The sequence below is a fragment of the Desmodus rotundus genome, chromosome 12, assembly GCF_022682495.2.
Source record: "Desmodus rotundus isolate HL8 chromosome 12, HLdesRot8A.1, whole genome shotgun sequence".
Classification (NCBI taxonomy): domain Eukaryota; kingdom Metazoa; phylum Chordata; class Mammalia; order Chiroptera; family Phyllostomidae; genus Desmodus; species Desmodus rotundus.
In genome coordinates, this window is record NC_071398.1 from 28082174 (window position 1) to 28106359 (window position 24186).

Here is a 24186-nt window from a genome sequence, read left to right on the forward strand (position 1 = left end):
CGCTTTCCCACATCTGTTGTTTAAACAGAACGCATGACTTTTAAGAGTCACTGGCCTCCTTTGGAAGAGCTCTAGGTTGGGAATTGGAAACCTGGGTCCTCACCCGTGTCCTGTGAGGTCTCAGCTTTTCTGAGCCTCAGTTCTCTCCTCTGTATAATTAGAATAAGACCTGCCATGAGGCTCTGACCTGATGAAGTAGGAGAAAGGTTTCAAAATCAAAAAGCACCATGCAAGTAAAAAGTATTGTCAACCCACAGAGAAGCTATGCGGCTGGTAGCATCCTTGGCCAGTAAACACGCCCAGGCACGGGTTTTGTCTCATCCCTTGAGGGGTGATAGGTGGAGTGCCCAAGCACTGGGGCTACACCTGCTAGGCTCTTACCCCAGCTCTATTGGAGGGCTCAGTGAACCCCCAGGACCCAGTTGTCTAGCAGCCTGATGCACGGGCCGGTAGTGTGAGGCCCAGGCTTGCCCATCTCCTGACCCTTTCCCGATGGCTCCTTTCCACAGTGCAAGACCTGGACTGCTACGCCACCGTCGCTCAGCTCTGCCCATTCGAGAAGCCAGGGACCCACTGCCCAAGGTAAGTCTCACTGGCACCTGGCTTTGCAAACATGGGGGCCGAGAGAAGAAGGCACCGTGCTGGGTTGCGGGTCATCTCTTTGCAGTGAAGCCCAGTGGAATTCCAGATATGGCCCTTGTATGCATACACACAGGAAGTCAGTCAATTCACATTCAGACTCAAGGGTCCACTAGACCTTCCCTGAGGCCGCTGGTTCTCAACCCTGGTTGCACACTGGAATAGCCTGAGGGATATTAGAAGCACTAATTCCTGGGGACCACTGAAAGCTGAATCTTCAGGAGTGGGCCAGAGGGGACCAGCCTGTTTAGATGCTACGAGGTGAGCCCAGTGGACAGCTGGTCCCTGGAACCCTGCTCTGGGAACTTAGCTGAGAAGGACTCTGTCCTCTTGATGTTGCCTCCACTCACTGGACAGAGTCCGTACCCCTGTGGGATTGACTCCATTTGCCACACAGCTCCTCCCAGCCCCCTCAGACAGACCTCGAGATTTGTCATTTTTGGTCTCATAGATCAGTCTTGAACTCTGGAAGCTTTGTGCTGCTTGTCCAATTTCAATCAGCTTGTTGATTCTTCTACTGGATCTGTGACATTTTCTATGGCTAACTTTAGGAATAGCTTATTAAAACCCAGTTTTTGAGGTATCATTTGCACACAGTAAAATTCACCCACTATACTCGTAAGTTTACAAATCAACGTGTTTTGACAAATGCGCACAGTCATGCGGCCAAGGCCACAATCAAGGTGGAGAGCATTCTCTTCATCCTAGATTGTTCCCTGTGCTCAGTCCCTCCCCCTCCCCCGCCCCCCCCATACCCTCACCAGCCACCCATCTGCTTTCTGTCCCTCTGAGTTTGCCTTTTCTAGAATTTTATATAAATGGAGCCATCACAGTGTGTAGACTTTCCTGTTGGGCTCCTTTCTCTCTGCCTGCCTTCAAGATTCATTCATGCTGCGGAGCGTGCCTGGTTTATTCTTTCGTGTCACCGTGTGGTGTTCCATTCTGTGGAAGTACCACCATTTGTTTAAAGACTAACTTTCACATGCATCTTTCAGATCTTACTTGGCTGATTTTAGAGGATGATGCATCATAACATAAAATAAAGAGTGTCCTCATAGCATCTGTCTCCGAAGTAGCCATTAAGTCTTCTCAGAAGCTGGGTGAGGTATATAGCACCCTGTGAACACTAATCCTGGGCCTGAAAGCTTCTAGATTCTCCAAGAGAAAGACTGACCTTAAAGCTAATGGGCGGAAACCCCGGAGGTATGAGCAGATAATAGCCCCCCGAGGGAGCCCATGACGGGGAGGAGACTGGACAGGACGTCCCTGACTCCCCTTTGCTACTTGCCTTCATCTGGAAGCGCTGGCTCCCCACCCCCGCCCCACCGCGCCATGACTACCGCCACCGCCTCGCTGAACCCTCCAACCTTTCAGTAGATTTCCCCAAATGTTAAAGAGAAGCTGAAAGAAATGATTTCAACAAAAACAAACGAAAAGAAAAACTTGACATAGTACTATATCTAAAATCTAGGTTTTTGACCTGACATTCTAGAAGATCTAGGAAACGATGTTCATTCTTACCTAAATTTTGTTTTCTTTTTTTTTTTTTTTTGAATCTCTCACATACACACTCTCTTTCTCTCTGCTCACCCCTGCCCCCTCCCTGCACCATTTCCATTTCTCAATCCTTCGGTCTGGCTTTCTTCCCTCCCCAGATCCTGCCTGTCTTGGGGCCAGATGGCTTCCGGGCGCCATTTTGGTTCCTTGATCCCTGGGCTCCAGCCCTTGGTGTACTGTTCCAGATAAAGACAAAAGACCTTTTCTTCAGTAAAGTTCATGCCTTTTCCTGGGCCCACCCATTTCCAGTTTGAGGCATTCTTCTCATCTTCATTATGCCGCTGGCCGGGATGTGGTGACTGACACAGCAGTGATCTAACCCCTTTCCACCTCAGGTTATCAGCTCCCTCTCCCTGGAATATTCTGTGACTCACTGAGGTGAGGGCCCTCCACCCTTTCCTCCCCCACACAGGGAAGTGGCCTCTTAAAAAAGTCTATTGATTATAATCTCCATAATATATCCACAGGATGAACTGGCCAACACCCAAGAATGGGAGGTACAACATTTTACAATCCCATACTCACCTCTCTTAGATATTGATTCCCCTTCACCTTGTTGTTTGCTTGTGTCTTTTTGTGTGGTGTTTAAAAATTCTATATTAACTATTTACGAAGAGGAACAATATCTTTACCACTGCTAGAACGGGAGAAGTTTTTTTTTTTTTTCTTAAAGAGTAAACAGTGTGGTAGTTTCCTTTCATCTAAGAACTTAAATCTTGAAATTCAAATAAAGAGGGCCAGCGGCTTCTCATAACCGTCACACAACTGTTTTCCAGAGTTCACTGTCCGGCGCACTGCAGAGACGAGCCGTCCTACTGGGCTCCCGTGTTTGGGACCAACATCTACGCAGACGTGAGTATGCGGGCACTTTCGATGACCACCTCTCAAAGCCTGTTGAGACCTCAGAAACCACGTCCCAAGGCCTGGATACCAGAAACCCGAGCTCCCATTCCTGTACCTCCAACTAAATTTAGACCGGTTATTTCTGCAACTGTTGCCCTAGTTTCCCATTTATAGAACTATTTGTGCTATTACCTATGTGTGCTTGTGAATACAGATGCAGGTGTGCCTCATCTTACGCAAACATTTTCATAGTTTGGTAAATTGAATCCTGCTTCCCCGCTGACATGCATTTTTAATTTGAAAACTTTCATGCGTCACATACGTCATTTCCCCAGATAGTTAATGACCTTCCCAGCTCTCCTGATGCAGTTAGAGATACTGGTCCAATCTGCTCGCTGCATTTCTTTTGGCCATGTCCATACTTAACTACAAGGACATAGAAGAAAATACAAATGACACTAGTTTTCTTCTTGTTAATAACCATTCTTACTACATTGGAGCCTGTTCTTCCGTATTTCCCTCCTAACTTTAGCAAGGAAGCTTTAGCCTGATTTTTCTTAAGTAAACCCTCCAGAACATAGTCTGTTCCCTCCAGCTGCCCAGGGTGTAGGCACATGGAGACCCAGAAGATGTGACCATGGTCACTGCTCTGTCCAATGGTCTGTGCGATCTTGCCAAGTCATTTATTCACTGTTAAAAGAGTCAGCTGGGATTTTCTGATTTTCCAGCCCAGGGAATCTTGTAGATCTGTTTCCATGACCAGATTAGCATCACTCATCCCTAGCTGTCATTTTTACTCCACCTTTTCTCATCTTTATTTTTGTGGCTTATCTCACTCACCATCAACACCGTTGCCTCCATCTGCCTTTGTTTGTTCCAGATTCCTGTAAATGTGAGAACACCGAGTTCTGTAAGGTCAAAGCACCCTCATGGCTAACCTTTTTCCCCATCTTTTTTTTTCCCCTCTTTGAATGAGTCATTTTTTTCCCTCAAAAGCTGTTTAGCCAAAATTGAGTTCTAAAAGTTTAATAAAGGAGTAAAGTTATATCAATTATAATACTAAATGTTTGGAGCACAGTCTGCTATTAACAGACAGAAACTTGGACTTTTAAATGATTTAAAAATAAAGAGATGGATCAAGTGATTCCAGCCAAATACAACGAAGCAAATAAAGAAAGTAGGAGTGGCAATATTTTCTGTCTTATGAAGTGGAATTGAAGGTTAAGCATACTGAATGGAACAACACAGTTAATTATGCAGTGAGACAAAAGTATCATATCTATGAAGATATGAAAACTAACTCTATATGCACCAAACAACATAGCAGCTAAATATATAAAACAATTCCCCCCAAAATGTAGAAATGCAAGAACTTGATGGTTATTTAGTAGTAACATAAAGCTGCCTTTCACTATGTGTTAGGTTCTTTAAAAATACCATCTCTAGGTTTTGTTATCCCCATCTTACAGAAAAGGAAAGTAAGGCTCCAAATAACCTGCCCCAACTCACACAAGCTAGTACGTGGCAGAGGTGAGATGCCAGTGAAGGTGTGTCTTGCCTTGGGCTCTGTTCATTCCGTGCTCTGTTCTGCCTTGCTCGAATGTACCTGCACACATAATTACACCGATGTGAACAGGCACGTGGGTGAAAAGCTGTGCGAAGTCTTTAACTAACTCATTCCCTTGAGTTTTGAGGTTTTGGAACCACAGTGCCCATGACAGGGCCTGGCACACAACAAGTGTTCAATTAACATTTGTAGAAAGAATAAATAAATGAAGATACTACAGCAGTCAATGCTTAAACACTCTTCAGAAAGTAAAAGAAGGAAGGAAGAAAGGGAGAAAGGAAAAGAGAAGAGAGACAGGCGGGGGGAAGAAGGAAGGAGGGAAAGAAGAAAGCCACCTCCGTTACAGAGGTTCTTTTCTGGCTCTGGTTTCTAGGTCACTCTGTGTTCTGGGAAATGATGATGTCTTTTGGAAAATGTCTGTTTAGCTAAGAGATTTATTTTGGGAGAGTTGTCTCCAGATCTTCGAAGGGCCTAATAGTGCTGCGGTCCTTGCCTGCTCACCCAGAGTCCATTACTTGGCAGACCCCTCACTCTGTGGTGAGCTGCAGGCAGGGGAAGCATCAGGGTGTAGCCCAAAGAGCAAAGTCTGGGTCAGAAGACACGAGTTCAAGCCCCACCTGTGACATTTACCGGTTGGAGGATGGTAGGCAAGTCCCGTCTCCGCCAAACCTCAGTTTTCATATCTGTCCTTCCTGTCTCCCTTGGTGGCTGGATTAATTTTCATAATTGTATATGCATCAGAATCGCCTGTAGGGCTTGTTCAAACAGATTTCCAGGCCCCACCCTCAGCATTTCCGACTTAGTGGGTCTGGGGTAGAGCCAGAGCATCCCAGTTTCCCACGAGGTCCCGGTGACCCTCACACTGCTGGTCTGGGACTGCACTCTGAGGACCACTGGCCTAGAGATGGCGGTTCCTTGAGAATTTTCAGCAATGGCGATAGTGACAGTGATGATTATGGTGGTGGTATTTGTTTTGTTAACTAACATCCCCTGAGCACTTACCGTGTACAAGCCTGCATTCAGCTGCTGATCTTACCTAATCTTCACAAGAGCCCTTTTATGTCGTGTGTAGCTTGCTGGCTCTGGGTGGCAGTTGGGGCTCTGTTCTTTGCCAGCTGAGTGATTTTGGGCAGGCCACTTAACCTCCCTGAACTTCAGTTGGCCCGTTTGTTAAGAGGGGATAGTAATAATACCTGTGTTGCAGGGTTATTGGGAGATTACTGTATCAATGCATGCGGGACGCTTAGAACAGGGCCTGCCTTAGTAATGCTCAAAGCGTTGGCTCTGATGATCCCCACTTTATACTAGAAAATAGCTGCCCTGGCTGGTGTGGCTCAGTGGGTTGAGTGCCGGCCTGCAAACCAAAAGGCTGTCATTCGATTCCCAGGCAGGGCACAGGCCTGGGTTATGGGCTGGGTTTCCAGTTGGGGGCGTGCGAGAGGCAGCTGATTCTCTCCCATTCTTTCTCCCTCCCTTCCTCTGCCTCTAAAAACAGATAAGTAAAATCTTTAAAAAGAAAGAAAATAGAGACCCTGGGCTTTAAAGTAGTGATCCAAGGCCACATGGGCAACAAGGGGCGGAGGCAGGAGGGGTTTCCAGCCTCACTGAGACCAGATCTCTGCTGATAACAGTCAATAATAAACATTGCATTGTGTGGGGCCTGAGAAGAGAAAACGTACCCCCTGCAGCTGTGTGGAGGCTCTGTGAGAAGAGAGGTGTGGGAGGAGGAGGGGATGAGAGGGAAGGAAAAAGCTCACAAGCTAGCAGGGTTGAAGATGTGGGCGTTGATAAGGGATGAACACTGGGCCCACCCTGGGAGAGAGATCGGTGGGGTGTGAGGTTTGCGCAGGCATGGCCCGTGGCTTGATGTTATCACAGAAAACTGTGCCACTGGCATCCAGAAATGTTCTGGGAGCGGCAGACAAAGGACTGTCACAGAGGGTGCAGCACCAGTGGTCACGCCCCTTGGCAACAGCTAGCCAGGGGTGTGTGGCTCCCTGGGCTGGGGCTGAGGGGGCTCCTGTGCTCTGCACTAAACCCCGGGAAGTTCTCGCTGACCCTCCAGGCTCCCAGAGTCCTGCCTGCGACTCCGGGCCTCGCAGACCCCTTGGAGGCCACTTCAGGCTCAGGGGCCCTGCCCTCATCTGCTTTTTTGTTGAAGAAGATGAGATGTGTTAATGCAGGATTTAAAAAACTGACCTTCAGGTAAATCAGTCATGGAATCAGTCAAGAAATCCGGTTCTCCGAATGCTATGAATGGGTGAGCTGGCTCTGAGCTGGCTCTGAGGCTCTCCACCTTTTTAAAAAATTTTAAAGATTTTATTTATTTATTTTTAGTGCAGGGGAAGGGAGGGAGAAAGAAGGAGGGAAGTGTCCATCTGTTGCCTGTCATACTCGCCCCGACCAGGACCAAACCCACGACCTTTTGCCTTGCGGGACGATGCCTAACCGGACACACAGGCCAGGGCAGAGGCTCTCCACCTTCTTAACAGCAGTGTTCACTTTCCAGGGAACGGGCAGGGAGTGCAGTCTTCTGCTATGAAGCATTTTTCTTCTTGTGCAAAATCAGCAACTTCCTGGAATGGCCCTGTGTGTGAAGGCCAAGGCCATAGCCGAAGGGCATAACTGGAGGGCTTGTCCCTTGAGAGGGCCCGTTGCAGCTCTTGAATGGGCTGCAAGTTCTGAGCGGTAACACACTCAGTGATAGTTCAAATTTTCGGAGAGCCCACTTTCTTCCATTTTCTCATGTCTGGTGTTAGGACCCTGCTACATGAGTTGCTTGTCCCATTCAAAGGGTCATTCAAGGTACATCTTCCAAACACAGAGTGGCCAGAGACAGTGGTAAGGACAGGGGGACAAAGGAACTTGGAGGGCTATGCCAGGGGGACAGAAGCTGGCTCACCACTTTTGGGGGTGCACTGGTTACTTCTAGAAAACATTCCTCTCTAGCCTTAGGTATAGCATTCTCTGTCTCCCTCTCCCTCCCTCCCTCTCTTCCTGTCTCTTCACCTCTCTCTTACTGTGGGAAACTATGCACACCATGAAACTCCCCTCTGTACCATGTTTAGGCGCACAGGTTCAGTAGTGTTGTGTACATTCCCATCGTGGGTACCGGGTCTCTGGTTTTTCATCTCGCAGATCTGAAACTCCGCCCCCATGGAACAGCCACTCCCCGTGCCCCCTCCCCCACCCCTGTGATCTCCGTCCTGCTTTCTGTTTCTGGGAAGTCCACTCCTCTCAATCCCTCCTGTGAGTGGAATCCTACAGGACTTGTCTCCTTCCTCCCTCTCTCACTCTCTTCATGAAGGAGGTGCTAGCTTCGTTAGCCACCGTTGGGAGCTTAGTTGCCCCGCAGGTGATCACTGGGTGATTACTATGCAGAGGGGTGACATGAAGAGGTAGCAAAGCCCAGACCCGCCCTCCTGCTGAGTGACCCATGCCTTGGCGATGGATGTTTCGGTTTTCCCAGCCAGGACATGGTTGGCAGAGGCCTCTGTCCCACGTTCCATGTGCCACACAGGATGACACGAAGGACAGCTAACCTGCCCCATCTCCCCTGTCCACCCTCGACACACATGGAGCCCACCGGCAGAGCCCCTGTGATGGCCACAGGTCACTAGGTCGTGAGTGAAGGTGGGACCGGAGTCAGTCCTCCCGGCCTGGACGTATCGGGTCTGACTTTCATCTCTAAGTTGGCAAACTGCTGCGCTGGACTGAGCGGCTGGCTCGATGAGCTTGGCTGAGCCCATCATTAGGTGTCACGGGGCCATTCGGTGGGTGACTCTATTTTCTGTAAACAGGTATCCCCCCACTTTACAAATGTTCGTGTAACGTTTAAAATACTGAAACTTGAGCTTCAGCCCAGAGCAACTGAACTCGGTGGGGTTGGGAGGGGTAGGGGTAACTCGGCATTGTCATCAGATGCTGCAGGGGGCCGAGTCACCGTGAAGATGCGGACCCCTTGGCAAGGCTGGTGTGGGATTGTCGCGCAGGCCAGATGACAGGATCACAGAAGAGGCACGAGGGCGCTACCTCCCTGGGTCTGCACCTTGAGTGCGCACCAGAGTCACAGGGCCCCTGTCGGGGAGACTCTGAACCTGTAGGCCAGGGTGGGGCCCCAGAGCCCACATCTTCAGCAAAAACCAGTCACCCCACCCCTGAATGAACTTGAGAAATGTTAATTCATTACCCTCAGACAACCCAACCCATTTTTCTATTGGATAAGTTAAGGCCCTAATGAATGTCTAACTCAAGGGTTTTATTACCCAGAAGTGGGACTACACGATGAATGGAGAAAACAGCACGCCCTGCCCCTGCTTGAAACCCAGCAGCTCCGCTGGCACCTAGAGTAAACTCAGACTCCGGCTGTGGTCTTCACAGCCCCACGTGACTGTCCCCTGCTCACCTCCCCCACTGCTCCTGCCACTTTTCTCTGACTCATCCTCCCCAGTCCTCTTTCTGTTCCTTGGACAGGGCCCCAGGGCCTTCGCACAAGCTGCTTCCTCGGCTTGAGATGCGCTGCCACCCGGACATATTCCCGTGGCTGTGGCTGGTTCCTTTTTGTAACTCAGATCTAAGTTCAAAAGAACGATCTTCCCTGATTAGCTGTTCTAACATTGCCCCTCCACTCAGAGATTTTACCTCATGGTCTGACTTGTGTCTTCATAGCCTGAGACTCTTGTTTTGGCGTCTATCTACTTGTCTGCCTCCCTCCACTCCGTGAGGGAAGGTCTTTCTTTTGTTCCCTGTGGAATCCCCCTGCATCTCGGACAGTGCTCAGCACATAGTGGGTGCTCAGAAAATACCTGTTGAACAAATGAATGAATGAATGAGTAAAGTGAGGTCTCTCTGGAGAGACCACTGAGGAACAAGGTGGCAATGGCGTGTCCTTGGGGTTGACGTGGCCAACACCCCACCAACCTGGCCACCAAGCAGGAGGCTGACTGCACTCCAGCGAGCCGCCTGACTTCCTTGACATTGATCGCGGCCCTTCCTGTGCTTTCAGACCTCGAGCATCTGCAAGACCGCAGTGCACGCGGGAGTCATCAGGGACGAGAGTGGGGGCTACGTGGACGTGATGCCCGTCGATAAAAAGAAGGCGTACATGGGCTCACTCAGGAACGGAGTCCAGTCTGAGAGGTAGGACTGTGCTCCCCAGCGCTTGGCACTCAAGGCTGGCGGGGGGCGGTGCCGGGGGCGCCTGGCAGGAGGGCCCACGACGGTGCCCTTTAAAATGAAACTTGGGCAGACTCACATTCATTCTTACCAGCATACCCAGGAAAAGCCTGTTCTCTCCTCTTCCTTTCTTTTTTCAAAATAAGAACTTTTTTCTTTCTATTGCCAATGCATGATTTTTTCAGAAAATTTTGAAAATCAGATGAGTCCATAGAAAAACAATCATCCATGACCTGTCAACTGTGGGGTTACCGTCAGATTGTTGGTGTCTGTCCCTCTGGGCCCCTTTCTATGTGCGTGTGTGCCTGCCTCCCCCCACTTCCCAGAACCCCCCACAAAACAGTGGGGTCAAATTATAGTTAATAGGGGTTATATATGGCTACATAATAATGTAGCTACATATCGTTACATAAATAAGAGCAGAGGGTCAGGAGTCCAACAGACCTAGGCGCTGCGTCTTACCGGCTCCGTGACCTTGAGCGAGCAGCCCGATTTCTTTGAGCCTCGGTTTTCTCACCTGAGATGTGGAGATGACAGGAGCGTCTACCTCACTGGGTGGCTGGGGGACCAATGGAGATGATGCCCAGCTGCTTGTATGAGGACACCGGTCCTCTGGGTCACGACCCACCCTCGTGGCCTCATTTTAATTTAATTACCTCTTCAGAGGCCCCATCTCCAAATACCATCATGCTCTGAGGGTCTAGGGGTTGGAACTTCAGAGTGTGAACTGGGGAGGGGGCACCGTTCAGTCCATACATAGGGGAATGCTGAAGGCTACATCTGAGGGGCCCTTTAGAAAAGTCATAGAGTCAAGAGCGCAAAAGGTGCCAAGGCCCCTTGAAGCTTCAGCTTTCGTGGCTGCATGAAGCTTGGTGCCTGCCCCCACCTTCCCATCCTCCCGGAGCACTTTGGAGCTTCCGGAAGGTGTGAAGACCTGGCAAAATCTAGGGACTCTAGTCACATGCACTTCTTCCCAGGGGCCCCCGAGCAGTCACTGCCGCAGCCCCGGACAGCTAGAGCGAACTGCTCGTGCAATTTCTCCCTCAACATTTGCAGCCTTTGTTTGGAAAAGCTTAATGAAGGGAAATTCCATTGATTTAATGGGAGGGAAATGAAGCAGCTGATGAGGTGGAATTTCCTGGCTGGGCTGGGAAGAAATCCCAGGGCTCCAATCTGGGAGCATTTTAAGAGAAACAGTCGTGGTGGGTCGGCCTTTGTTCTCTGCCTGCACTATCCTTGAGGACATACCAGCGGCTCCCAGGGCTGCGACAAGGGCTTATTGTGCGGCTCCCACAGGTGGGTGTCTGGGGAGGGCAGGGGACCGAGAGGGGGTCCTGGAACTGGCTTCTTTCCCAGGGTTATGCAACCCCCCAGCCCAGGGAGGCCTGTCTTTCTCTCTTCCCAAGGGACCCACTACATCGCCACTGTCACTAGGAGTCTCTTCCAGGCACCTTTCCCAGGCTAGTGTGGCTGCGGCCTGCCAATCTGTTCAGACAGGTGTGAGTTTCTGCAGCGTCGTCACAATGGATGCTGCTTGAGCAGGTTACTCCATCTTCCTGTGCCTCAGTTTCCTCACCTATAAAGGGGAAAACGATAGCTTCTGCCCCCCAAGTGGTGGTACGTTTTGGGGGATCCCGACGTGGGCTCTTCAGGCTAACAGCATCCCAATCAACCAGGGGCTTGTTAGAAAAGCAGGTCCCGGGGCCCCCTCAGACCTGCTGAGTCAGGCTCCTGGAGTGGGCTCGGCGGGCTGTGTGTGACACGCTCTCTGGGGTCCTGATGCACACTGGAGAGTGACAGCCACTACTACAAGGGTGAGGGAAGGTGACCGTGTCCCCAGTACACACAGTCAACCCCGCACACGATTCGGATATTTTGCCATTAAGTGTCATTCATGTACGGCATACGGTGTGCCGGGCCCTGTGCCGGGGCCCATGGCCCCGAGATGACAGAGTCCACCTGCACTTGCAGCAGGGAGAGGCCAGGCCAGGCGGGCATGTGGGGCCGATCGTATCTGGACCCTGCTTCACTCTCTGTCCTTGGGTAGGCAGTCTCCCCGAGCCCCGGTCCCTCCTCTAGCGAATGGCGGCCATGACATTGAAATGAGATGGTGTGTGCAAAGCTCCTACTGGTGACATATAGTCAGCATCCGAGAAAATTGGTGGCCCTTCCTTCTGTGACATAACTCCTAAGGTCTGTTGCAAATCACGCAGGTTCAAATAACTTGATCGAAAGAAACAACCTGCACAGATTATCTTTCAGGACAAGGAGGAAGGCATCTCACAGGAATTCATTTGCTCCTCCTTGCGTCCACCCTTCCAACATGCGCTCACCCATTGGGCACATTGCACTTGGTGAGGCCTTACCATGTCCCAGGCACCGGGACCCAGCAGGAAACCCGGCCTGACCTCTGCCCACATGGGGCTTATCATCCAGTTGGGGGTCCGGCGGTGCAGCAATGACGGTAGCAGCAGGGCACAGGGCACAGGGTGCAGGGCGTTCCTGTTGCAGAGGGAGGTGCAGAGAGCTGAGCACATCAAGCAGGACCCTGTCTTGCTGTCCAGAGGTGCCTCCTTGGTGACGTGGCTGCAGATGTGTGGACATCTGAGTGCGGCTGTGCCCCATCTTCTCCTTGCTTAGGGGGAACCCCAGCCACCCTCTGCATAGAGCCCAGAGCTGAGAAATTTCCCTGGAGCCTATTCCCATGAGGGATTGTGGGACTCAACCAGGGGCCAGAGGGTGCCTCTGTCCCTAATGTCTGCTGGGACCCTAGAGTGGTCGCGGTCGGCCTCAAGGGAGATGGGGACTCTGGCCAAACTGCAACCCCTTCATTGCAAACCATGTTTTGAATTTAGGGAACCCTTCAGTCTGTCAAACAAACCAACGAACTCTCCTGAACAGAATGGTCAGCATGTCGCCCAAAGTTGGTTCTGCTTCAAAGCAGTATTGTTTAGGCAGTGATCTTTTTCTATAGTAGAAGAGGGTTTCCTGAAAGTTTTGAAAGGTGACCATGCAGAATCGGGACAACGTCAGAGGACAGGCCCCTTCCCTCTCTCACACGGGCACATGAAGGACAGCAGGGGAAGGAAGGGGCGTTAGGAAGAGCTTTTATGTTGGGACTGAGCTTTGTCCGAGTGGTCTCAGGAAGAAGCTGGACTTCTGTAGGGATACCAGTTCAGGAATTTTTTTCTTAGACCAGGACCATTTTTTAAGACTGATTTCACAAGGAGATTGGGAAATATACCAACAATGACATGGACAGCTGCTTGGTCCCTCCCAGGACAGGTCACCCTGCTCTGGGAGCTGCCAGCTGTGCTCTGTCTTTAATCCAGTCTCTGTGGTGTGGGGGCCAGTGGTGATCAGTTCCTCCCCCGAGTCCTGTGTGCCGGCAGGGCTGAGCCCCCGGGACACAGCCCTGACTTTGCAGCTCCTCACGGACCTGCAGTCCCCCACCTCCCAAGGGGCTCTCAGCATCTGAGCCCCCCACTGCGATCTGGGTCAGCCAATGGCCCATTATTCAGGATAATGGCTAGAAAGGGGGCCCAAAGCCTTGAGAGACTTGCATCTACATCCCAGCTGCGCCTGGAACAGGTGTTGCATTTGGAGCAATTCGTGTCACCTCTCAGAGCCTTGGTTCCCTTCTGTAAGTGGGAAGAACCTTAGAGATCTCATGGGGTTACTGCCGGGTTGGATTGGTAGGAAGACGTCGTAAAGGACTGAGGCAGCATCTGTTTGTAGTGAGGAGAGTGTGTGCTGGGCAGAGAGCGGGCACAGAAGTGAGTGTCAGTGCCCGGGGAGGGGAGAATGGCCCTCAGAAGTTGGGAATCACTAACCAGGGCTGAGATTGGGGCCCCACCTGAGGCTACAACACGGTATTTCCCAGAACGCCCTTGTCATAGCTCATCAAGTAGATCAGAGCTTCCTCATGGACTGAGTCAACCAAAGGGAACTTCCCAAAAGCTCCCAGGCCAATTTAGTTTCCTCCCAAGTTATACAGGGGAATTTCTATGTTGGTTTTCCTTCCTTCTTTCTCCCCTTCCTCCCTCCCTCCCTTTCTTCCTTCCTCCCCCTTTCTTCTTTCCTCCCTCTCTCCCTTCCTTCCTCCCTCTCTTCCTTCCTTCCTCCTTCTCTTCTTTCCTTCTTTCCTTCCTTCCTTTCTTCCTTCTTCTCTCTCCCTCCCCCTCTCCTCCTCCTTTTTAAAATAAGATTAGAAAAATTTCAAAACTACTGCAACTAATTTTAAGAAGTTACTATCCCTGAAACTCCAACACCCACAAAGAACTACTGTACACAGTCTGCTGTTTCCTTCCAAATTTTTTCTGATGACACACCAACACCATACTTTTAATTTTTTTATAAAATGGGGTCATACCATCTGTATCATTCTGTAATTGTTTTTTTCAACCAGCCACAGGGTGTGACTGTCTTTCCAAGTCCTGTTCAGCATGGCCACACCGTCGTTTCAGGGTCTGACACTATCCCCAGTGTGGAGAGGCCATCATTCCCTTACCCAGTCGATGGGCATTGTGGTGTTTCTTCCTTTATTTACTGTGATAAGCAACACTGCAGAGAACATCTTTGCACAAGCCCGTGTGCTTTATTAACACTTTCTTCAGGTAACTTCCTGTTGGTAGAATAGGCACAAATTGACCTCTTTATATAATGCACAGTATGTCTCTCTCCTGTTTGAACCTTGCCCCGCATGGCTTTCCGATGCAATGAGAACAAACTCCCGTGCCCTGACCACTCGAGGTTACACCTGGTGCCAGCCCCGCCCACTTCTGCACCCCTCCTGGCACACTGCCCCTCCTCATTGCAGCCCTCACCGGCCCCCACCAGCCCTCTCCCTGTTCCGGGAGCACGCCAAGGGCTCTCTCACCTCAGAGCCTCTGCACGTGCTTTATCCAACCTTGGTTGCTCCCCGCTCCTGTATATTCCTGTGGCTGGGTCCCCCTTGTCATTCAGACCTACACACAAATGCCACGTCCCTGAGGAAGCATTTCCCTACCGGTGAGTCTACGGTCACCCTCCTCCTCCCAGATCTCATGTGATCCCTCTGCCCTGGATTTTATTTTCCTCCCAGGGCCCACCACCCTCTGAAATTATTACATACACACATTTAGCTGTTTATCTCCCACACCCCAGACTGTAAGCTCCATGAAGGCAAGAACCCCCCTTAGTTCTGTTAACCCATGTCTCCAATACCTAACCCAGTGCCCAGCACATAGTAGGCGCTCAGTAAACACTGTTGAATGACAGACAAACTGCTGAGTTTGTTCAGAACTGATTGAGGGTTTTTTTAATACCATTTGTGAAAATTATTTAATACCCTTTATTAAAATTGTTCAACACATTTTACGAAAATTGCCCAGAAATGCTGTGCTAATTTATACTCCCTTTACACATGCACGGGAGTTATAAACTAATCCAAAAACAGAATCAGAGATCAAGATTTAGAAAAGTCGGTTATTTTATAATTTCTCAAATCACACTCGTTTGAAACATGCACAACTGTCAGCTCACCTGGAGGGACTGGTGCTTAGCAAGTATTTGAGGCATGAACAAAAGGACTCTCTAAAGGCTTTTCAAGTGACCGGAACGTGGAGGATTCCTTGCCTGAGGCAGTGCATGGGACCAACACCGGGCATGGTCACACTGGCCCCTTTGGCAGCCTTGGCACAGTGTGTGATGTGTTAAGAAATACACGCCCAGGTCAGCGGGTCTGCTCTTGCCTCCAAGGTGGGCGAGTTCTCAGTAGGGCTTCTCAGTAGGTCCAGGCCAGACGTACACGGACCTCGAAGTAACTGTCTGGACGACAGCCTGAATGGCCCCGGTCCCTGTGTCATTCGGGACCCTGGGAATGGGAGAACCCACTGCCCCACCCATAGAATTTGCGGTGGTAAAGTCAGAGGAAACACAAAGCCTGGTGACTGTCCCCAGTGTGGCTGGCCCACCATGCGGGAGAGCCCAGTGCCTTGTGGCTCTGGGTGGTTCTCCCAGACCATTCATTTGGGCAAAGAATCCCGGGAAATCTTGCTGCCTGGCAGGCTGAGGAGGGCCCTGGGACCTGAGCTTTCCGGAAACCAGTCAGGGAGACACAGTAAATCCAGCCCCCGCATGGTCCGGCAGGGACAGCCGACAGACACCAAGGCCACCGGGCCAAGCATTCTGCTGTGTCTGGGCCCCTGGCCTTTCCTCACAGCTCCATCTTGCCAAGGGCTCCTATCTGATCCATGTTTCAAAAGTTCAATCCCAGGGTAGCCAAAAGCCTGAGGCCGTCTTGGGAAGGGTGGGGGAATAGGAATTCCCAGCAGCGTGTTCCCCGAGGATTTCTGACCTTAGCAAGCAGCCTGAGAGGGCAAGGCCGTCTGTCTAGCCCAGCAGTGTCCAGCCTGTATCCCTCTTGTCTGGATGGGGAGCTCTAAGGAACTCACACCTAAATTGTGTCTGGGCTTTCATCTTACACTCAAACTCATTCTTAATGAGCAAAATGCAAATTCAAACTGTATTTGGATGCCATTCCTAGTTTAGATAGGCTGAGAACAAAAAGCCAGATGACATGCTGTGCTGCGGGTTGCTCGGGCTGCCTCACGCGTGGCTGATGGGAGTTGTCAGTGGGTACAGCCTTCACGGAGGGTGACTTGGCGAGCTGTGCAGACTGCGTGTGCCTGCACCCCTCCGTCCAACAATTTCACCTCTGGGAGCCCATCCTTGGCTGTTCTCTGTAGCATTGTTTGCAGAAACAAAAGCTTAGAAATAACTAAATATCTACTAAAAAGGACTCAGTTAAGTATAATACTTTAATACAATAGAGTGCCATGCACTTGAACAAAAAGCCCAGGAACGCATCTGTGCACAGAAAGCCGCGACCAATGGCCACCATGCGGTCACAAATGTTGGAGGGGTGTGAAGACACGGGAACGCCTCAGGCACTGCCGCTGGGGGTGTAAAATGGCACAGCAACTGTGGAAAACAGCGTGGCAGTTAAACAAATTAAACAGGCATTTAACATACAGCCCAGCAATTCTGCACCCAGGCCTCCACCCAAAAGCATTGTAAGCAAATGCCCACACACACGTGCACTATGTGTAGTAGCCGAGGGTGGAAAGAGTCTAAATGCCTATCAACTGAAGAACGTGTAAATAAAATATGGTATATCCTCGTCACACGATATCATTTGGCAATAAAAAGGAATGACGTACCGGTCATGCTACCGAAGTGCTGAACCTCGCAAACTTCATGCTCAGCAAAATAAACCAGCCAGAAAAGGTCACGTAGTGTAGTATTGCATTTACCTGAAATGCCCAAAATGGGCTAATCTGTAGAGACAGAAGTTGCCAGGGCCCGGAAGGAGGGGAATTGGTTATAAATGGGCATGAAAGATCTTTCGGGGGTGATTGCAATGATTTAAAGCTGGATTGTGGGGATGATCACACAATCTCCTTGCCAATAAAATGGGAAGCTTGACAGCACCTACCTGGAGAGGAAGGTAAAAGGCATTTAAAAAGCATTTGCACGGTGCTCAGCATAAAATCTGAGCGCCGTCGAAGTGCCTGTTTTGATACCAGCAGCAATGCATTATTGTTATGATGCCATCCAATTAATCGGTCGGCCAGATGGCCACTATTTGGGTTGACGGGTGTTAGCAAAAATCAGGCAGAAGTCTTGGAGGGAGAATTCAATTCAGACAGACTGGGGCCAGTAAATCCCAGCGTTTAAAGAAAATAACTTAACAGCCCTGACCTAGATTCAGACCCAGGCAGAGAGAGTGGAATTTGCCAGCTGCTCCTGGCCGGGGCGGACTCTCTTTCCAGCAGCTGTGGGGAAGTGTCCCTCGGCCATGGTTCTTCCACCACGGGGACCGGAGGGGCACCCAGTGCTCCCTTCCCAGCTCAGGTGCCTATAGAAAGTCCTCCTTCTGCAGATAACATGCCCTCTCCCTTCTTTTGCAGCTTGAGGACCCCTCGAGACGGAAAGGCCTTCCGGATCTTTGCTGTCAGGCCGTGAACTTCTGGTGCTGGGGACAAGGGGGGTCTTCCAGAGGGCTTCTGGGTTTTGCTTTTTATTTTTATTTTATCATTCTGGGCTGGGCTGGGGATGTGGAGCAGCAGGAAAATTCCTCTGAGTGATGTTCAATGTCACATCCCCCGTGCCTTGTCTCATCTCTGTGCTGGGATGAGACGGCATCCTCCAGGGCCTGGCTGGACAAGGGGTGAGTGGTCCTGCTGAGGCCTGGCGGCTCCCTCTCATGCCCCCTCTGCACACACAGTCACCCCAGAGGGACCTTCCCGTGCATTCTTCTGCACGGGGAGAGGATTCCCAACCCGCAGAGGGAGCACCAGCCATGGAGCTCACAGCGTGAGGCCTTCTGGGGCGCGGGAGTCAGCATACTGAGCACACGCAGGGGAGTTTCAGGAATGGGGTAAAAGGTAGTTATTTAAAAAATGTAAAAGCACAGTCCGTCCCTACCAATGGAGAAAAATGAGTTTAATGTTTGCTGGTCAGACAAATGGGCCGAACTGGGGCTGGGGAAGTGAGGCTCAGGCTCCACCCTGGCCCCCGTCCCGGCTGGCGTCCCGCCCCGAGTGGGCTGGCTCTACACAGCAGTGCTGGTTTTTAGAGTTCCGTAGTAACTCCAGAGATATATCTGTCTTTGTCCTTCCGTTCGTCCATGTGGCCCGCCTGTTCACTGCCGTGACGTTTGGTCTCGTTGAGGACTAATGAACCAGGATCCTTTCTTCACCCCCTACCCATCGTGGCTCGCTTCCGGCCCAGGCTGGTTTACACATCATAGTTCACACCAGGGTCCTTGCTTCCCAAGCGTTGTGTTTGAAGCCCACTTAAAAAAACCTCTTAGCCTGTGTTGATTTCACTGAGGTGTCTAAGAACAGCCCAAAAAGAGCTGTTCAGTTGCTGCTTTTTTAAAAATGACAATTAAATGTGCAGACTCACCCTCTGTTGGATGACCTATTTTTTAGCAGTGGGAGGAATGGATTCCTTAGTGCCTTCTTCGCCGAGGTTAGCAGCTCTGGGAAGAGGAACAGTCTGTGGTTATGAAATCGTCCTGCGGCGTAATAACCACAAGAGAGGGTAACACTCTAGAAGGATTTCTCTTCCTGTTTTTGTGGGACAACTCTTGCCAAATGTTCCTGAGGCTCTGAGGAGTGTGGTGCTCTCTGGCTCCCATCACTTTATAAAAGTTCTTCATAAGCCCAGACCAAAACCCACAGTGAAATAAAATACCCTTTTGTAAATAGCATTTCTTTACAGAAGGTAAAATTCCACCCTCCAGCACCAGGCTGGCTGATAGATCACTTTCGCGAATGAGTTTCAAATTTGATTTCACTCTTCATCAAAATATTTCAAAGGCAAAGGAATCAGCAGGGGGAAAAAAACCTGGTGCATTCTTGAGTGCATTCCTAGTCAATGCAAAAACTGGAGGTAAAAAGCGTCTCCCCACCCACTTCAGGGAGTTTGCATCAGCAATGAAGCTCTTTGCTGGGCAGAACTGAAGTGAGTGGGCCCGTGCTTTCGCTGTGTGCGTTGTGGGCCTATAGGAACTCACAGGTGCTGACTGTTCAACCCAGATGTCAGAGCAAAGGAATTTGGTCAGCCTGTCAGTCATTGTATCTGGTTGCCTCCACAGCTCTGAGGTAGTTGGAACCCTCCGGATATTATGTGTTGGACTTCTGCTTGTCACCAGCCTTTTGTGGCTGTGGCTGTGCCTACATCGGGCCTGCAAGGTGGGGTTTGGGAATTAGTGACCATCCAGGGGAATGTCAGAAGGTTTGCTTTTGCCGCCTCCCGCCCGTGGCAGAATCTGGAGTTTCCAGAGTGAGCAGACCCCCTCATTTTACACTGCGTCCCTGGGTTCCTGCCTGCCTCAGTACGTGGGCCCATCGCCGGGACAGAAAGTCCTCTCCCAGAGCCGGAGTTGTGTCTTTTTCCTCATGAACGTTTTGAAACTGGAAACATTTTTCTTTGGAAAATGAAAACCAAGACTAAAATTATAAGCCCTGTAATCAGGGACCACCCCTAATCTTGCGTTTAACGGGGCCCATTGCGCCATTGGCACTTAACCCATGAAAAGATGGCCCCTTGGGCCAGCGGCGTTTCTGGGTCGCCTGCCCCCCGGGGCAGAGTGCCGGCTGGCCCCAGTCCTGACCTTTCACGGTGTCTGTAGGCTCACTCAGCCCGCAGCTTACATGTGTGCTTTTTTCTATGAAAAATGATGTGTTTTACTGCTTCCTATGTACAAACGTTTATTGTAAAAAAGACAAAAATTGTGCTTTGCATGAACAGGGACCACGTTGCTGTTGTTTCAATAAAACTGGTTTGATTTCTAAAACGTTTCTGTGATGTATCTTTTATGGACAACTCCGAACAGTTTGTCAATAAAACCTTTGAAACCTCCTCGCAGGCTGTTAGTTGGTTTACACCACTTCTACCAGGAAGGACCGCGGCTCACAGGCGCGGAGACACCAATTACTGCTGGTATTTCCAGAGCCTTTCGGGGACCTCCACCTGATAAACAGGAAAAGATGTTGCTTGAAGTGCGTAACACGGGGTGGGAGGGACTTGTCAAAATGCAGGTTCTGGTCCAGCAGGTCTGCTGTGGGGCCCGAGAGTCTGCGTTTCTCAGGAGCTCCTGGTGATGCTGACACTGTTGGTCCCCACGTCCTATCACAGTGGTGAGTGGTGACAGGCTCAACCTCGTGCTGTCACTATCTTCATCAGCTTGGGCTGTCATAATAGAAAACCACAGACTTGGGCTTACACAACAGAATTTTATTTCCCCCAGTTCTGGAGGCTGGAAGTCCAAGACCAAGATGGCAGCAGGGCTGGTTTCCCCTGGGGCCTCGCTCCTTGGCCACTAGATGGCCACCTTCTCAATGGCATTCCTTTCCTGTGTGCCTGCATCCCTGGTGGCTCTTCTTCTCATGAGGCCACCAGTCCTACTGGGTCAGGGTCCCATGCTTATGACCCCATTTAACCTTAGTCACCTCCTTGAAGGTGCCATCTGCAAATACAGTCACATCGAGGGGTTAGGGCTTTAACCTGTGCACTTGAGCAGGGGACACAATTCAATCTGTCACAGTCACCTTCTTCCTAGGCAGCCACCCCCTTTCCATGGACTTGTGGCCACGTGTCCCCACGTGTTCTAATGCACTGCAGACCACAAGGGATTTGGGGGGCACCTGGTGGACCTTTTACCTCACACAGTCCCTCTATTTATGACAAGTGCTGCTCTTCGTTGATGGCGAGGAGAGCTTTCCTCTATGATAAACATGGCTAAGGCTTTTTCAATGGTAAATATTAAGCAATTGTGTAGCTGGGTTGCCAAAATCACAGAGACTGAATAACATTGCCTGATGTTTGGGGAACATTGATTTCTAACAAAAGCATCGTCAAGTTCATAGAGAGGCCCCCATGGGCCACTCCCCCAGGGTGCTGGAAAGCCTCCCTTCCCAGCCCTCCTCCCTCAGAATCTGCAGCCTTCCTCAGCCTTCTCGTGTCCTGATGTCCCAGGATGCCACCGTCCTGTGCCTCAGCCCCTTCGCCCCAAACCTCCAGCACGGAAAAGCTGCAGTAGCCCCCGGGGGAGGCTGTGGTGGCACAGGAAGGGGCTGCTGCTTCCTTTCCACAGACCTCATCTGAGACGAGGTGAAGGCCTGCAGAAGCTGTGTGACTTCAGGCTGGGCGCTGTGGGGCCTCAAGCCCAAGCTGCGCTGCCTGGGGACCCACTGACAGAGCACACTCAGACACACAGTGACACAGGGGCAGGGAGATAGACCCGGGAGCCCTCTTACCAGCTGCAGGACCTCTGGCAAGTCAGCTTGCCTCTTTGGGCCTCGGGCTGGTCATCCGGAAAATGGAAATTTATCACTGCCACCTCACAGCCGTGTGAAGATGAAGTGAGGTGAGCTGTAGATTAGAAAGTGCTCAAGGCGCATGCTCGGGACATGGTGACAATTTGTCCCAGTCAGAATGCTTTTGGCTGCAGGTAACAGAAACCCCATCTAATGGCCCCAGGGCTTATTCAAAATGCAGGTTCTCAGGCTCCAGCCCAGACCCACTGAGTCAGAACCTCTGGAGGGTGCCCAGCACCCCATGTTCACAAGCCTCTGGGGGAGTCTGGTACTTGTTCTGGTGGGAGAATCATCACTCTGCAGATATCACAGGAGTCATGGGGAGATGATTCAGGGGCCTCCACTCCGTGACGCCAGCACACCGGGGCGGCACCTCTACAAACCTTTCCCAGCTCGTCTGTGGTCATGATGGTGCCATGCCACAAGCTGTCCCCCACTCTGCATTTGAGACAGGAGGCAGGTGGGAGTGGGGGGACTTCTTCCCACGATGTTCTCTCTTGTATCAGGGAAGAAAATCTGTGGTCGCAGTGGGCCTGTTTTTAGGTCCCTTTCGTCATACACGGCCAAATCCCAGATCTGTCTGTCACAAGCACTTGTTGAAAGAACAGAGAGGTTGAGAGTGGAAGGGGATGACCAGGGGGCCATGAGATCTGCCTTTAATATGTAGGTGCGTTGCCATAGGAGGCGGTGTGTGTAGAATAGGACAAGCCTCATTTGAACCCCCGCTCAACTCTTTACCAGCTGTGTGATGCCGGGCAAGTGTCGGAACCTCTCTGAGCACCAGTGGCCTCCTCCACAAAAGGGCGATAATAACAGTGTCGCTCCACAGGGTGGTTATGTGGATTAAATGAGGTCAAACTTGAGACACGCTCAGCACTTGGTGTGCACACACAGCTGCCGCAGAGGGTTTCTCTCATTGTTTTGCAGGGCAGCACTAATGCCCGTGGGAGCGCGTCACAGGGAGACAGGTTTCTTCCAAACACCATAAACGACCTTATTGCAGTAGGCAGTTAGATGGGCCAGGTGCAGAGGGTCCCCAGGCTGGAGAGCCCCAGGTGCCTAGCAACAGCAAAGCTACAAGCCCTCGCAGGACCACTCCCTCAAGCATTAACGCCTGGAGATGGCATCTTGGCCTCAGCAGTGTTTCAGCCCCAGGCCCAGAAAAGCGGCAAAACCAGGGAGAGGGATGCCTCGGCTGACGTCAGGACCAGCTGCACTGACTGATGATCCCCTACCCTGGTGCCCACCAGTCACTGGAGACCACGACCCTGAGGGGACACACCTGGAAAAGCTGATGACTATTCTATTGAGATCCTCCTCTGACACATCCAGATAAAAGCTTTCAGGCAGGAGGACCCAGTGGGGCTCTCTGTGGAGCAAGCCTGTGCCTCTCCCCGACCCCGTCTTTCCCCAGGGTCTTCTCTTCTCCTCTCTTCTCCTCTCTCTCCTCTCCTCTCTCTACCCTCCCCGCCCCTCCCCTCTCCTCTTCTCTCCTCTTCTCTTCTCTCCTTCTCTTTTCTTCTCTTCTCTTCCCTTCATCTTCTTTCCCCCCTTCCCCTTCCCTTTCTCCTTCTCTTTCTCCTTCTCCTCCCCTCCCCTCCCCTCCTCTCCCCTCCCTCTCTCTCCTAAGCTCCAAGGGCCCTTCTTTTGCTGTAACTTGCTTTCTAAGCCCATTTCTTCTACGACTCACTTCTTCTGCTTCTGTGACTTCCTAAATAAATTCTCTTTTATAATTTGAGTCTTGGCTCTGGATTTTTCTCTCATCTCGGTTCAACAAACTTAGGACCTGAGGTTGTAGAACCAAGATTAACACCTGGTGCCATTTTTCCGCCACTAACATTATAATTGGCAGAAGTGTCCAGACATGAAATGGCCCATGTGAATAGGGAGTGAGCTCCCCGTCCCTGGAAGAATACAAGCAAAAGGTGGACGAATCTTGGACTATGTCGACTTTAAGGCTTTTCCTCATCAGCCCTGCCCAGAGGGGCCTGGGAACCCAGGGAAGGGGTGACACAGAACTGTTGAACCCTCAATCCTCAAGCCACGGCAACTTCATTCTATAAGAGAAAAAAAATAACCCCATGGCCACATAGGTGGTCCCAAAATCATTATGTTTTATTAGGTTGATTTTTGTTTGCTTGTTTACCCATCGTCCTTCCAATTTTTCACACCAAGCCAAAACCTGCCCTAGACTGCCACTGGGGCTTAAAAAATCTTTTAGACCCTAAAATAATAAATTTGGTGCCAAAGGCGCAGGTTTTGAAAACCTCATGACATTCCTTTTACTCTTTCATCTTGGCCAACTGAACTGGTAGCAGCCTTCAGCCAAGAACCAGGAAGACGGGCCCTTAAACCAGTTCCCTCTGTCAGCGCCTGGCCTGGCTCTGCGGTGGGCAGGAGGCCTCCCTGGGCGCCCTCGCGGCCACCATGCTGGACAGGAATGGGCCGGCTCATCCGCAGGCACGCTCCCAGCTCACCTGCTTTCACCTTCTTTCACCCCTAGTGCTGTGGTCCTGAGGGTGTTTCCTCTGCGTC

The 24186-nt window shown here is 50.9% G+C and overlaps 1 protein-coding gene across 1 annotated transcript in view; it reads left to right on the forward strand.

Annotated features, from left to right (window-relative positions):
- Nucleotides 1-20135, forward strand: part of CRISPLD2 (cysteine rich secretory protein LCCL domain containing 2) — a 64277-nt gene extending 44142 nt beyond the window's left edge. Inside the window, exons 12-15 of the mRNA XM_024556236.4 lie at nucleotides 510-582; nucleotides 2973-3048; nucleotides 9612-9745; nucleotides 17734-20135. Coding sequence (XP_024412004.2) covers nucleotides 510-582; nucleotides 2973-3048; nucleotides 9612-9745; nucleotides 17734-17788 — 338 coding nt within the window. The 3' untranslated portion in view covers nucleotides 17789-20135. The remainder of the gene's footprint in view (nucleotides 1-509; nucleotides 583-2972; nucleotides 3049-9611; nucleotides 9746-17733) is intronic.
- The last annotated feature ends 4051 nt before the right edge of the window (nucleotides 20136-24186 follow it).